This window comes from Hyla sarda, chromosome 1 (assembly GCF_029499605.1).
Source record: "Hyla sarda isolate aHylSar1 chromosome 1, aHylSar1.hap1, whole genome shotgun sequence".
Lineage (NCBI taxonomy): Eukaryota > Metazoa > Chordata > Amphibia > Anura > Hylidae > Hyla > Hyla sarda.
In genome coordinates, this window is record NC_079189.1 from 343,068,788 (window position 1) to 343,083,518 (window position 14,731).

Genomic DNA, 14,731 nt, shown 5'->3' on the forward strand with positions numbered 1-14,731 from the left:
TTAGTAGGTTCAAAACAAGGGGGTACAAAGACAAATTATTGAAAGATTCTGTTAATAAGATCAATAAAATTGACAGGAAAGATTTAATAACGTATCCCAAAAAAATACATAAACAAAACAATATTAAAGGAAAAAATAAGAAAAGGAAACCATATTTTGTAACAGCCTATAGTTTACAGTTTGCCCAAATTAGAGGGATTATCAATAAATATGTTCCTGTGTTGGAAACTGATCCTCTACGAAAAAATATAGTGGAGGACGGTGTTATGACAGTATCAAGAAGGGGTCCCACAATAGGTTCTAATGCTTCACCCAGCCTATTTTCTAGCGAAAGAAAAGGGAAAAACAATAAAAATTGGCTAGGTGCAGGGGGTTGTTGGAGATGCGGACACACCAGATGTGTGACATGTAGCTATATTGAACAAACCAAATTAATAGTATCATGTCACACAGGGAGAAGCTACAATATTAAAAAGTATTTAAATTGTAATACAAAATCAGTTATATATGTAGCCAAATGTGTGCCCTGCAATATCCAATATACGGGCTGCACCAGCAACTCATTAAAGATGCGCTTTAGAAAGCATGTGTCAGATGCAAGAAGCAATGTAACTAATGTGTCCTTGCTATCCAAACATCTCAGACATTCACGCAGGAGACACAAGCTCATTGCGAGTTACAGGTGTGGAAAAAGTCAGGTTAGGTCCCAGAGGGGGCGATTTGAAAAGACGTCTTTATAACAGAGAAACATATTGGATGTTTCTACTAGAAACGAGACACCCACAGGGTTTGAATAAAAGAATTGACCTCATTGTAACATGCCCTTAACTATATTAATATGGGATTACATTTTGGTAAAATAAAATAATAAATTCTAAGGCTTAACAAGGTAGGAGCAGTTTTAGGGGGGATACATATATATATATTTTTTGGTATGTAATGCGAAGTGTGTAACATCTGACTCCTAGTCCCCATATGCAAATTAATAGTGCATAATAAATAGAGAAAACTATAATAATTTGTAGAATTAGCACTTTGGATAAATTAATAAATCTTGTATGGTGCGCATAAACAAATAATTATAATGGTTACATTTGTTAATTATGGAGGGTTTTCAGAATATTATAATTGGACATTGACATTACACAGTTCGTATATGCAATTACTTAAACCCGTCTTTGTCCAAAACGCAAAGAAAGTAAAAAACGCAATTCACCCATTTGGACAAATCTGAATGGGTGACAAGCAAATAAAAAGGTGATTTTCTTCCACAAGTCTGTTTGGTTTTAATGATGTAAGAGGTCATGTGACCCTTTGATATAGTATTTTAGCACTGTTTGTTATATGTTTGCTAGTCTACGATTAAGCCTCAATGTAGGTGAAACGCGTCAGACCTTTTCTGTATGTGAATCGTGTCAAGATTTGTGAATAAAGGAAAGCTTATTTTATCCACCACCTAACGTGCAGGACCTTCTTCTTTTGTTGGACTTATGACTGTATCCACCTTTTCCAGCCCACCGGAGCGCCTGAAAGCTGAACTAATTTATGCAGGCTTAAGTCAGCAACTGCCGAGCTGAGACGTTTGACAAATCGAATTACTGTAAGTTTGCTCATCTCTAATTATGTTATAAGTGATGTCTTGTACAAAGTACAAGACTTTATATGGGTCTGTAGGTGCAAAATTGAAAGCGTTATGATTTTTAGGAGGGGAGGAGGAAAAAGTGAAAATGCAAAAATAAAAATTTGCTGGGTCCTTAAAGGGGTACTCCACTGGCCAGCGTTCGGAAGTAAATGTTCTGAATGCTGTTTTCGTGCATTGAGGGGGTGTGGCCAACCCCTGCAGTGCGAAAACAGCGTTCAGAACATTTACTTCCAAATGCTGGCCAGTGGAGTACCCCTTTAAGGGGTTAAAGGAGTAGTCCAGTGGTAAACAAGTGGTGAACAACTTATCCCCTATCGTTAGGAGATAGGGGATAAGTTTCAGATTGCGGGGGGTCCGACCGCCGGGGCCGTGTCGACCACCTCACCCCCTCAATACAACTCTATGGCAATCTCTGGCTCTGCCATAGCGATGTATTGAGGGGGCGTGTCGGCCGTTGCTTTGTGCGGTGGTAGACATCCGCTATCTGGCCGGAGAGCCTGGCACCCGTACAGAGAGATCGTGGGGGGGCCCCAGCGGTTGGACCCCCCGCGATCTCAAACGTATCCCCTATCCTTTAGGATAGGGGATACGTTTTTCACCACTGGACTACCCCTTTAAGGACCTTTTGGATAGTGCACATTTTGGCCTGTGATTGTGTTACACAGACCCAAAGGTGCAGTTTGTGACTCTGTATGGAACTTTAGGGGAGACATATGAATCCCTGTGCAGAGGGTAAGTGGTGCAGAAGTTGCTCACAGCAACCAGATTGCTTCTTTCATTTTTTAAATAAGGCCTCTGAAAAATAAAAGCAATCTGATTTGTTGCTAGGGGCAACTGTTCCTCTTTTTCTCAGCACAGATTTTCATAAATCTTGTTTATGGAAACAATCCTAGGAGAGAGTGCCCCCATAGGAACCATATTTGGGATCTGAGTGAAGCAGAGCTTAAAAGCCAGTTAGGCTATTTTGCTTTTGATAGTGTGTGTGATGGGGGGAATACACCATGGCTTTGTATAGCCAGGGTGTGTGTGTATTATATACACACAGTCAGGTGATGGGGATCTGTAAATATGTTGGTTGACTGCTTTGGTAAACTTGCCAGTTTGAGGGATTCTTGAAAGATGAAAGTAGCACAACTTATTCTTATCATTCCTGCTTAACAACAAAAAAGAAAATAAAAGGCTGCAGTCCAGCCTCTCCCTGCTTCTAAGACAAGAGGATGAAGCAGGACCTGCCTGTTGTAACTTCTTGCAGAAGCGACAAGCAGCATGGGCATGAAGGAGCTGTAAGGGACCTGAGTAAGGATTTATTTGAATATCTTCAATACTATTACGGTATTCACCTGAATACCTTTTAATATTCTCAATCTAGTAAACAAAGATATCCTGAAGGTCCTGGCTTCCACTACATGGTTTCTAAAGACTTGATAAATTGGGTAGTAGACAGCCTCAGAGAATGGAATAGGAATACCATTTCATTTTATATTTTTTTTTTAAATAAAATGATTCTATTAAGATAAAGCACTTCATTTATGTATTTAGTTTAAGGACAATGTAGTTTTAATGTTATTAAGTGTGTACTGGGGGCTGCCATTACTGTAGCCTCTTTGTGGTGTGTCACTTCAACACATACACAGTTGCTTTATGGCAAGCATAGGGCATAAGAGAAGACTGAGTGTCTCATAGAAAAGCATTGACTGCTTACTTCACACGTGCATTTACTTGTCCCTGAGGAGCAGTGACCTAGCAAGAGACATCTAGTCTGTTCTTTACCACTCTTCAGACACCAACAAAATGGTGGCAGTGGAATTGAAAAACAACAAAACCCCCTCTCCTTTTGCACATAGACAGAGGAGGAAGGTAGACAGGTGAGGTCTAATTTGCAGCAGGCAGAAAGTTGCTTGCTTTCACCAGATTCCTCATGTTGGCTCCCTCTGCTAGTCAACAGTGGGAGATATGATAAGTTATTAAAAAATATATATATTTTGTGACAAGTACCGTATATACTCGAGTATAAGCCGAGTTTTTCAGCACGATTTTTCGTGCTGAAAACACCCCCCTCGGCTTATACTCGAGTGAACTCCCCCACCCGCAGTGGTCTTCAACCTGCGGACCTCCAGAGGTTTCAAAACTACAACTCCCAGCAAGCCCGGGCAGCCATCGGCTGTCCGGGCTTGCTGGGAGTTGTAGTTTTGAAACCTCCGGAGGTCCGCAGGTTGAAGACCACTGCGGCCTTCGACATCATCCAGCCCCCTCTCACCCCCCTTTAGTTCTGTACAGTACTCACCTCCGCTCGGCGCTGGTCCGGTCCTGCAGGGCTGTCCGGTGAGGAGGTGGTCCGGTGGGACAGTGGTTCCGGGCTGCTATCTTCACCGGGGAGGCCTCTTCTAAGCGCTTCGGGCCCGGCCTCAGAATAGTCACGTTGCCTTGACAACGACGCAGAGGTGCGTTCATTGCCAACGTACTTCTGCGTCATTGTCAAGGCAACGCCTCTATTCCGGGCCGGAAGCGCGGAGAAGAGGCGCCCCCGGTGAAGATAGCAGCCCGGAACCACTATCCCACCGGACCACCTCCTCTCCGGACAGCCCTGCAGGACCGGACCAGCGCCGAGCGGAGGTGAGTACTCAGAACTAAAGGGGGTGAGAGGGGTCTGGATGATGTCGAAGCCCGCAGTGGTCTTCAACCTGCGGACCTCCGGAGGTTTCAAAACTACAACTCCCAGCAAGCCTGGACAGCCGATGGCTGCCCGGGCTTGCTGGGAGTTGTAGTTTTGAAACCTCTGGAGGTCCGCAGGTTGAAGACCACTGAGGGTGGATGATGAGAAGAGGATGATGAAGGGGGGGGGTGTGGGATGATGACAAGAGGATGATGAAGGGGGGGGATGATGAAGGGGGATGTGTGGGATGATGACAAGGGGATGATGAAGGGGGGATGTGTGGGATGATGACAAGGGGATGATGAAGGGGGGATGTGTGGGATGATGACAAAGGGATGATGAAGGGGGGATGTGTGGGATGATAAGGGGATGATGAAGGAGGGATGTGTGGGATGATGACAAGGGGATGATGAAGGGGGGATGTGTGGGATGATGACAAGGGGATGATGAAGGGGGGATGTGTGGGATGATGACAAGGGGATGTGTGGGATGATGACAAGGGGATGATGATGAGGATGTTAATGACGGGTCTGGATGATGACAGGGGGGATGATGTATTTCCCACCCTAGGCTTATACTCGAGTCACTAACTTTTCCTGGGATTTTGGGTTGAAATTAGGGGGTCTCGGCTTATACTCGAGTATATACGGTACTTTTTTTATATTTCCAAAAATATTTAAAGGAAATCTGTCACCAGTGTCACCTTCACTAACCTGTCAGTACAGACCGGTAGTGCAGGTGACACTGACAATGGTACTCGCCTTGTCCCGTTCCGTGCAGTCGTTCTTCGGTAATCATCTTCGACTTCTTCAGCTCTTGGCCTGACTTGGAGCAAGGGTGGAGCTTAGTAACATCACCACTGCTTCTCCCTGCTCCTAGAGAACAGCAGCGGTGACGTCACTAAGCTCCACCCATGCTCCAAGCCGGGCCCGGATCTGAAGAAACCGAAGATGATTACAGAAGAACGACTGCATGGAACAGGACAAGGTAAGTACAATTGTCATCAGTGTCACCTGCACTACCTATCTGTACTGACAGGTTAGTGCAGGTGACACTGGTGACAGATTTCATTTAATGTGAGAAAGAAAAAGCTTTCAGTCCCATGCTGCTTGTCGCATGCAGGTGGGTCCTACGTCAACCTCTTGTCTCATAAGCAGGGAGAGGCTGGGCTGCAGCCTTTTCTATACAGTAGTCCCAACAAACTACCCCCTTTAGATAAATTAGTCTGAGCTATTTTTAAGTTTATTCAAATATGACACATTTGTATAAAATTAATGTAACTGAAGATCAGTTCCACAAATCTAGAAAAATGAGAGAGTGTTTAATGGGTTGTGGACAGCAGCATTAGCTTATTCAGATGATGCAGAACACCAGTTGTAAATTCTATAATGAATGTTAATTCTGGAGCTGAAGGGCTTCTCATGCCCTGGTCCCTAATTTTTCGCTCTGTAGCACACACATCCCTTGAGAGACCAGATCCTGCCCCAGAGCCCAGCTAAAATACATTAGAATAAACAAAACATAGGGGAAGGCTCTGTCACTAGCACGCTGTGGGCAGGAGAGTGAGAACCACGGCATGATGAGCCCTGCAGTTCCTGACACAAATGTTGGTGTCAGCAGAGAGCCCTGGGTTGGTTCTCACTTTATAAAAAAAAAAAAAAATCTCTGGCATACCCTTTAAAGGGGTACTCCGGTGGAAAACTTTTTTTTTTTTTAAATGAACTGGTGCCAGAAAGTTAAAACAGATTAGTAAATTACTTCTATTAAAAAAATCTTAATCCTTCCAGTACTTTGTTTGCTACAGAGGAAATTCTTTATTTTTTTAATTTCTTTTTTGTCTTGTCCACAGTGCTCTCTGCTGACACCTGATGCCCGTATCAGGAACCGTCCAGAGCAGGAGAAAATCGCCATAGCAAACCTATGCTGCTCTGGACAGTTCCTGACACGGACAGATGTATCAGCAGAGAGCACTGTGGACAAGACAAAAAAGAAATTCAAAAAGTAAAGATTTTCCTGTGCATCATACAGCTGCTAAAGAGTACTAAAGGGATTAAGATTTTTTAATAGAAGTCATTTACAAATCTGTTTAACTTTCTGGCACCAGTTCATTAAAAAAAACTAGTACATATCAACATCTATTTGCTTGACAAATAAGTACTGACCCAAATGTACAAACATGTCCTGTTTTTTAGTGACCTCTTTTAATGTTCTGCAATGCAATTCAAGCATGAGAAAAAAAATGTATTTGCTTTCTCAATGTGAAAGATGAAAATGTTGTATTAAATAAACCCCACAGCTGACAAATTCAGTGCAAAAATGTATTTAAATCAATTTATATTTTAAAGACAAGAAACTTTCAGCATTCAATCCACAGCATTCAGTGTATTCATGGTATGTTATGTAGAAAAACAAAACTGCTGCAGGAATATATACTTTTTTCCCAATTGGTGGAAAAGGGGGAAAGTTAGAGAGCATTTAAAAGCAGCCTGCAGCACTCATTCACTTTGGCTGGTTCTTTGACAGACATGTATTTCTTAATCTGAGAGTCAACTCCCAGCGACTTGGCTAACTGCATGGCATTGGAATCCTCACTGATCAGTGTCCCAAGGGCCACAAGAAGTCTAAAAGCAGCTTCAAGGTCTTGCACAACTTCCAGAACGGTACTGATCGCTGACAGGCATTGGGCTTTTCCTTCTAAATCACTTAATCTATGTAAACAGGTGGCATAGTTGAGGATCAGCGTGGCCAGAGCAGTGTGGACATTCTTATTGGAAACAGATTTCACTTCGATGGATTTTGTTATTACAGTGTCTCTATGTAACATCATGAGCTTTGCACCTGTTTCAGATGAGAAGCAATTGCATAATGTCCGAAGAGCAAGCAGTTGGTTGGCTTGTTTGCCACCGGGCCGCATTACTCGGAAGAGGTAGTTGGTAAATGCGCTTCCTTCTCTTTCGTTGCAGAACATTTCGTTGACCGTAGGATTTTTGATAGCCAGACGAAGAATATCTAAGGCAGGGAAAACAATATCTGGAGTGGAAAGGAAAAAAAAAGGTTTTGAATTATATAAATGGCAAAAAATAATAAGTATGCATTTCAATTAATACATAGCTAGTAAACTTTACCGGGCAGATGTCTAGCAAAGTTGTTATATCTGTATTGGTTCCCTAAATTGTTGTCATCTGGCTTTAGGTACATTATGGATAAGTGATTAAAGGGGTATTCTTGCTTTAGACATCTTTATCCCCTATTCTTTGGATAAGATGTCTGATCTCAAGAGTTCCGCCGCTGGGACCCCCGCAATCTCCCTGCAGCCCATAGACATGAATGGAGAGGGCGTGGCTGTCACGTCTCGGAATCAGTGCCCGGCCCACCAGAATGCACAGAGATCGCAGGGGTCCCAGCAGCGGAACCCCTGCAATCAGACATCTTATCCCCTACTCTTTGGATAGGGGATAAGCTGTCTAAGATCGGAATACCCCTTTAAAAAAGGTTTTCTGGGAGAGGAACTTTAAACAAAGGAGCTATACTTTCCTCTCCATAGCCTCTGCAGCTTCTGGTCTGACATCTCCCAGTCCCTGCTTTTCACCACTACTTCATGTTGATGTGTCATCTCTGCAGGAACTGTCCGCTCAGAAGAATCCACATTAATCATTGGTTGAGCGGGCAGTACCTACGGAGACCACGCGCCAACATGAACCAGGAAGTAGCAGTGACAAATGAAGACCAGGAGATGTCAGACCGGGAGCTGCAGGGGAATTGGTGAGTGAAGTTTCTTTTATGTTTAACACGCTTCCAGTAAAATATTCCTGGCCCCAGAAAACCCCTTTTAAAAAATTAAAAAATAAATTATTTTGGACACATTACATTTACAGATTTGTAAATTACTTCTATTAAAGAATTTTTAGCAGATGTATGCTACAGAGGAAATTCTTTTCTTTTTTAATTTCTTCTTTGTCTTGTCCACAGTGCTCTCTGCTGACAACTGATGCCCTGACGGACAGAGGTGTCAGCAGAAAGCACTACGGACAAGTCAAAAAAGAAATTCAAAAAGAAAAGAATTTCCTCTGTAGCATACATCTGCTAAAAAGTACTGGAAGGGTAAATATTTTTTAATAGAAGTCATTTACAAATCTGTTTAACTTTCTGGCACCAGTTGATTTAATAAAAAATAAATAAAAAAAAGTTTTCCACCGGAGTGCCCCTTTAATCTGATCTGTAGGTGGTGAACACTTTTGTACTTGTATTACAGGGTGGGCCATTTATATGGATACACCTTAATAAAATGGGAATGGTTGGTGATATTAACTTCCTGTTTGTGGCACATTAGTATATGTGAGGGGGGGAAACTTTTCAAGATGGGTGGTGACCATGGCGGCCATTTTGAATCCAACTTTTGTTTTTTCAATAGGAAGAGGGTCATGTGACACATCAAACTTATTGGGAATATCACAAGAAAAACAATGATGTGCTTGGTTTTAACGTAATTTTATTCTTTCATGAGTTATTTACAAGTTTCTGACCACTTATAAAGGGTGTTCAATGTGCTGTCCATTGTGTTGGATTGTCAATGCAACCCTCTTCTCCCACTCTTCACACACTGATAGCAACACCGCAGAAATGCTAGCACAGGCTTCTAGTATCCATATACACTGCTCTATACTACTATATACACCACAGGAGAAATGCTAGCACAGGCTTCCAGTATCCGTAGTTTCAGGTGCTACAGAATGGGCAAAACAAAAATTGGAACAGGACCCCCAGCTTAGGCTGGGTTCACACTACGGTTTGTCATTACGGTTCCCGTATACGGCTGGGAGGAGGGGTGGGCGGGGCTTAATCGCGGCACCCGCACTCAGCCGTATAGGAAACCGTAGTTAATGTATTTCTATGAGCCGACCGGAGTGAACCGCAGCCTCCGGTCGGCTGCTTTTTCGTCCGTATGCGGTTTCCCGACCGCAAACAAAAATGTGGTCGACCACGTTTTTACTTGCGGTCGGGAAACAGCATACGGCCGAAAAAGCAGCCGACCAGAGGCTGCGGTTCACTCCGGTCGGCTCATAGAAATACATTAACTACGGTTCCCTATACAGCTGAGTGCAGGTGCCGTGATTAAGCCCCGCCCACCCCTCCTCCCAGCCGTATACGGGAACCGTAATGACAAACCGTAGTGTGAACCCAGCCTTACGCAGAAGATTTTGTTCAGTGATGAGGCAAACTTTTATGTGAATGGTGAAGTTAAACAAACAAAACCACCGCTATTGGTCTGACACTAAACCACATTGGATAGATCCCTCCAAGACTGTTGGAACACAAACATTGATGGTATGGTGTGGTATATGGGGTACAAAGTGGGGCCAATCTTCATCAATGGAAACCTTAAGGCCACTGGATATGTGAAATTGCTACATGATGATGTGTTTCCCTCTTTATTCACTGAGGCTGGCACGTTCCCTGAGTTATTCCAGCAAGATGGTGCACCACCACATTATGGGTGTCGGGTCCGAGCATTCCTAGATGAACAGTTTCCTGGAATGTGGATTGGTCATCGTGGGCAAGTTGAATGGCCCCCAAGGTCTCCCGATCTGACCCCCTTAGACTTTTATCTTTGGGGTCATCTGAAGGCAATTGTCTATGCTGTGAAGATACGAGATGTGCAGCACCTGAAACTACGGATACTGGAAGCCTGTGCTAGCAATTCTCCTGCGGTGTATATAGTAGTATATAGCAGTGTATACGGATACTGGAAGCCTGTGCTAGCATTTCTCCTGCGGTGTTGCTATCAGTGTGTGAAGAGTGGGAGAAGAGGGTTGCATTGACAATCCAACACAATGGGCAGCACATTGAACACATTTTATAAGTGGTCAGAAACTTGTAAATAATTCATGAAAGAATAAAGTTACCTTAAAACCAAGCACATCATTGTTTTTCTTGTGAAATTCCCAATAAGTTTGATATGTCACATGACCCTCTTCCTATTGAAAAAACTAAAGTTGGATTCAAAATGGCCACCCATCTTGAAAAGTTTCCCCCCCTCACATATACTAATGTGCCACAAACAGGAAGTTAATGTCACCAACCATTCCCATTTTATTAAGGTGTATCCATATAAATGGCCCACCCTGTAGTATTTTTTATGTACTATTCTTGTTGAGTTTTTATGATTATGGAATTTTTTTTAGCACTCTCCATGACATTGTATACCCACACATACACAGTTCTGCTGCGCACATGTTATGTACACACACACACAGCACTGCTACACATTAATTATATTAACACACAGCTCTGCTACACAAACAATTTCCCAGTCAGTAAGACTCCATAGTGACTGATGACGAAAGCAGGGGAAAACAAAAAACACAGGGGTTCTCCTTTGTGTAGTATTTAACCTCTTAAGGACCCAGCCATTTTACACCTTAGGACCCGGACATTTTTTGAACATCTGACCACTGTCACTTTAAACATTAATAACTCTGGAATGCTTTTAGTTATCAATCTGATCCCGAGATTGTTTTTTCGTGACATATTCTACTTTAACATAGTGGTAAAAAAATGTTTTAACTTGCATCCTTTCTTGGTGAAAAATTTGAAAATTTTATGAAAAATTTGAAAATTTTGCATTTTTCTAACTTTGAAGCTCTCTGTTTGTAAGGAAAATGGATATTCAAAATATTTTAATTTTTTTTTCCACATATACAATATGTCTACTTTATGTTTGCATCATAAAATTGACAAGTTTTTACTTTTGGAAGACACCAGAGGGCTTCAAAGTTCAGCAGCAATTTTCCAATTTTTCACAAAATTTCCAAACTCACTATTTTTCAGGGACCAGTTCAGGTTTGAAGTGGATTTGAAGGGTCTTCATCTTAGAAATACCCCACAAATGACCCCATTATAAAAACTGCACCCCCCAAAGTATACAAAATGATATTCGGTCAGCCTTTTAACCCTTTAGGTGTTTCACAGGAATAGCAGGAAAGTGAAGGAGAAAATTCACAATCTTCATTTTTTACACTCGCATGTTCTTGTAGACCCAATTTTTGAATTTTTACGAGGGGTAAAAGGAGAAAATGTATACTTATATTTGTAGCCCAATTTCTCTCGAGTAAGCACATACCTCATATGTCTATGTAAAGTGTTCGTCGGGCGCAGTAGAGGGCTCAGAAGCGAAGGAGCGACAAGGGGATTTTGGAGAGTACGTTTTTCTGAAATGGTTTTTGGGGGGCATGTTGCATTTAGGAAGCCCCTATGGTGCCAGGACAGCAAAAAATACCCACATGCCATACCATTTTGGAAACAAGACCCCTTGAGGAACGTTACAAGGAATAAAGTGAGCCTTAATACCCCACATGTGTTTCACGACTTTTGCATATGTAAAAAAATAAAATAAAATTTCACTAAAATGTGTGATTCCCCCCAAATTTCACATTTTTGCAAGGGTTAATAGCAGAAAATACCCCCCAAAATTTGTAACCCCATCTCTTCTGAGTATGGAGGTACCCCATAAGTTGACCTGAAGTGCACTACGAGCGAACTACAATGCTCAGAAGAGAAGGAGTCATATTTGGCTTTTTGAGAGCAAATTTTGCTCGGGGGCATGTCCCATATAGGAAGCCCCTATAGTGCCAGGACAGCAAAAAATACCCACATGGCATACCATTTTGGAAACTAGACCCCTTGAGGAACGTAACAAGGAATAAAGTGAGCCTTAATACCCCACACGGGTTTCACGACTTTTGCATACGTAACAAAAAAAAAAAAAATTTCATTAAAATGGGTGTTTCCCCCCAAATTTCACATTTTTGCAAGGGTTAATAGCAAAAAATACCCCCCAAAATTTGAAACCCCATCTCTTCTGAGTATGGAGGTACCCCATAAGTTGACCTGAAGTGCACTACGAGCGAACTACAATGCTCAGAAGAGAAGGAGTCATATTTGGCTTTTTGAGAGCAAATTTTGCTCGGGGGGCACTTCGCATTTAGGAAGCCCCTATGGTGCCAGGACAGCAAAATAACCCCCACATGGCATACCATTTTGGAAACTAGACCCCTTGAGGAACGTAACAAGGGGTACAGTGAGCATTTACCCCCACTGGTGTCTGTCAGATCTTTGGAACAGTGGGCTGTACAAAATTTTTAATTTGCACAGCCCACTGTTCCAAAGATCCGTCAGACACCAGTGGGGTGTAAATTCTCACTGCACCCCTCATTGCATTCCGTGAGGGGTGTAGTTTCCAAAATGGGGTCACATGTGGGGTTTAGTTTTTTTTGAGTTTGTCAAAACCGCTGTAACAATCAGCCACCCCTGTGCAAATCACCTCAAATGTACATGGTGCACTCTCCCTTCTGGGCCTTGTTGTGCGCCCCCAGAGCACTTTACGCCTACATATGGGGTATCTCCGTACTCGGGAGGAATTGCATTACAAATTTTGGGGGGCTTTTTTTCCCTTTTACCTCTTGTCAAAATGAAAAGTATAGGGCAACACCAGCATGTTAGTGTAAAAAGTTTATTTTTTTACACTAACATGCTGGTGTAGATCCCAACTTCACATTTTCATAAGGGGTGAAAGGAGAAAAAGCCCCCCAAAATTTGTTAGGCAATTTCTCCCGAGTACGGCGATACCCCATATGTGACCCTAAACTGTTGCCCTGAAATACGACAGGGCTCCAAAGTGAGAGCGCCATGTGCATTTGAGGCCAGAATTAGGGATTTGCATAGGGGTGGACATAGGGGTATTCTACGCCAGTGATTCCCAAACAGGGTGCCTCCAGCTGTTGCAAAACTCCCAGCATGCTTGGACAGTCAACGGCTGTCCGACAATACTGGGAGCTGTTGTTTTGCAACAGCTGGAGACTCCATTTTGGAAACAGTGGCGTACCAGATGTTTTTCATTTTTATTGGGGAGGGAGGGGGGCTGTGTAGGGGTATGTGTATATGTAGTGTTTTTTACTTTTTATTTTATTTTGTGTTAGTGTAGTGTTGTGTTTTTAGGGTACAGTCACATGGGCGGGGGGTTACAGCGAGTTTGAGCTGTCGCGCAAAATTTGCTGCATCGCAAACTTGCAACCTGATACTCACTGTAAGCCCCTGCCCATGTGAATGTACCCTGTACATTCACAGGGGGGGACCTCCAGCTGTTGCAAAACTACAACTCCCAGCATGCACAGTCTATCAGTGCATGCTGGTAGTTATAGTTTTGCAACAGCTGGAGGCACACGGGTTGGGAAACACTGAGTTAGGAAACAGACAATGTTTCCCAACCAGTGTGCCACCAGTTGTTGCAAAACCACAACTCTCAGCATTCTCAAGCATGCTGGGAGTAGTAGTTGGCAACATCTTTAGAGCCAGATGTTGCCGAACTACAACTCCCAGCATGCTTGGAGTTGTAGTTTTGCAACATCTGGAGGACTACAGTTTGCAGACCACTAATACAGTGGTTCTCAATCTGTGCCCTTCCAGATGTTGCAAAACTACAACTCCCAGTACGCCAAAACTGTCCAGGCATGCTGGGAGTTGTAGTTCTGCAACATCTGAAGGGCCAGATGTTACAGAACTACAACTCCCAGCATGCCTGGACAGTAAGGGCATGCTGAGGATGTGTAGTTTTGCAACATCTGGAAGGGCACAGTGGTCTCCAAACTGTGGACCTCCAGATGTTGCAAAACTACAACTCCCAGCATGCCCAGACGCCAAGGGTTGTCTGGGCATGCTGGGAGTTGTAGTTTACAGGGTCCCAATACAGCAATGCATGTCGCTTTACGGCGACGTGCATTGCTGTAAAGGGCCCGACCGCGGCTGAAGATCTACTCACCTGTCGCCGCCATCTTCCTCGCCGGGATCCGGGTCTTCAGGGACGAGGTAAGTACCGGGGCCGGTCCCCAGCACTCCCCCGTCCCCTGCCGTGTCCTCCGGTCTTCCTCCCGTCCTCTCCGGACTTCAAGGGGCCGGGCAGGACGGGAGGAAGTAACCGCCCCCCCCCTCCTGCGATTGGTCGGTTAACTAACCGACAGATCGCAGGGGATTGGAGGAGGTGGCCGGCTTGTCACCTCGCTCCTATTCTTCAGCATGGTCCTGGCTGTCTGTGACAGCCGGGATCATGCGAAATTACCGGGCGGTCGGGTCCCAGAGACCCGATCAGCCCGGTATCGCCGCAGATCGCAAGGGCGATTTCCCTTGCGATTTGCGGCGATCGCCGACATGGGGGGCCTACATGGCCCCCCTCGGCGTTTGCCCTGGATGCCTGCTGAAGGATTTCAGCAGGCATCCAGTTCCGATCTCTGCCCGGCGAGCGGCAGAGACCGGAAAACGCCAGGGCGTATGGATACGCCCTGGGTCCTTAAGGCCCAGGGTGTGAGGGCGTAGGACCTGCTCTAGGACCCTGTCGGCATACTCTAAGGTATGGAGGTAAGTATGATGCAGGAAAAAAAAGGGGG

At 43.9% G+C, this 14,731-nt stretch overlaps 1 protein-coding gene across 6 annotated transcripts in view; it reads right to left on the reverse strand.

The window, feature by feature from the left end:
* Positions 1-6,341: 6,341 nt before the first annotated feature.
* The window catches only part of PLAA (phospholipase A2 activating protein), a 40,997-nt gene continuing 32,607 nt past the window's right edge, over positions 6,342-14,731 (reverse strand). For 4 of the 6 annotated variants that reach the window (XM_056520736.1, XM_056520700.1, XM_056520727.1 and 1 more), the window contains exon 14: positions 6,344-7,325. In XM_056520736.1, the coding sequence (XP_056376711.1) occupies positions 6,760-7,325 (566 nt within the window). In that variant the 3' untranslated portion in view covers positions 6,344-6,759. Of the gene's footprint in view, positions 7,326-14,731 lie in introns of all 6 variants that reach the window. The other 2 variants (XM_056520708.1, XM_056520717.1) reach the window with 1 other exon arrangement.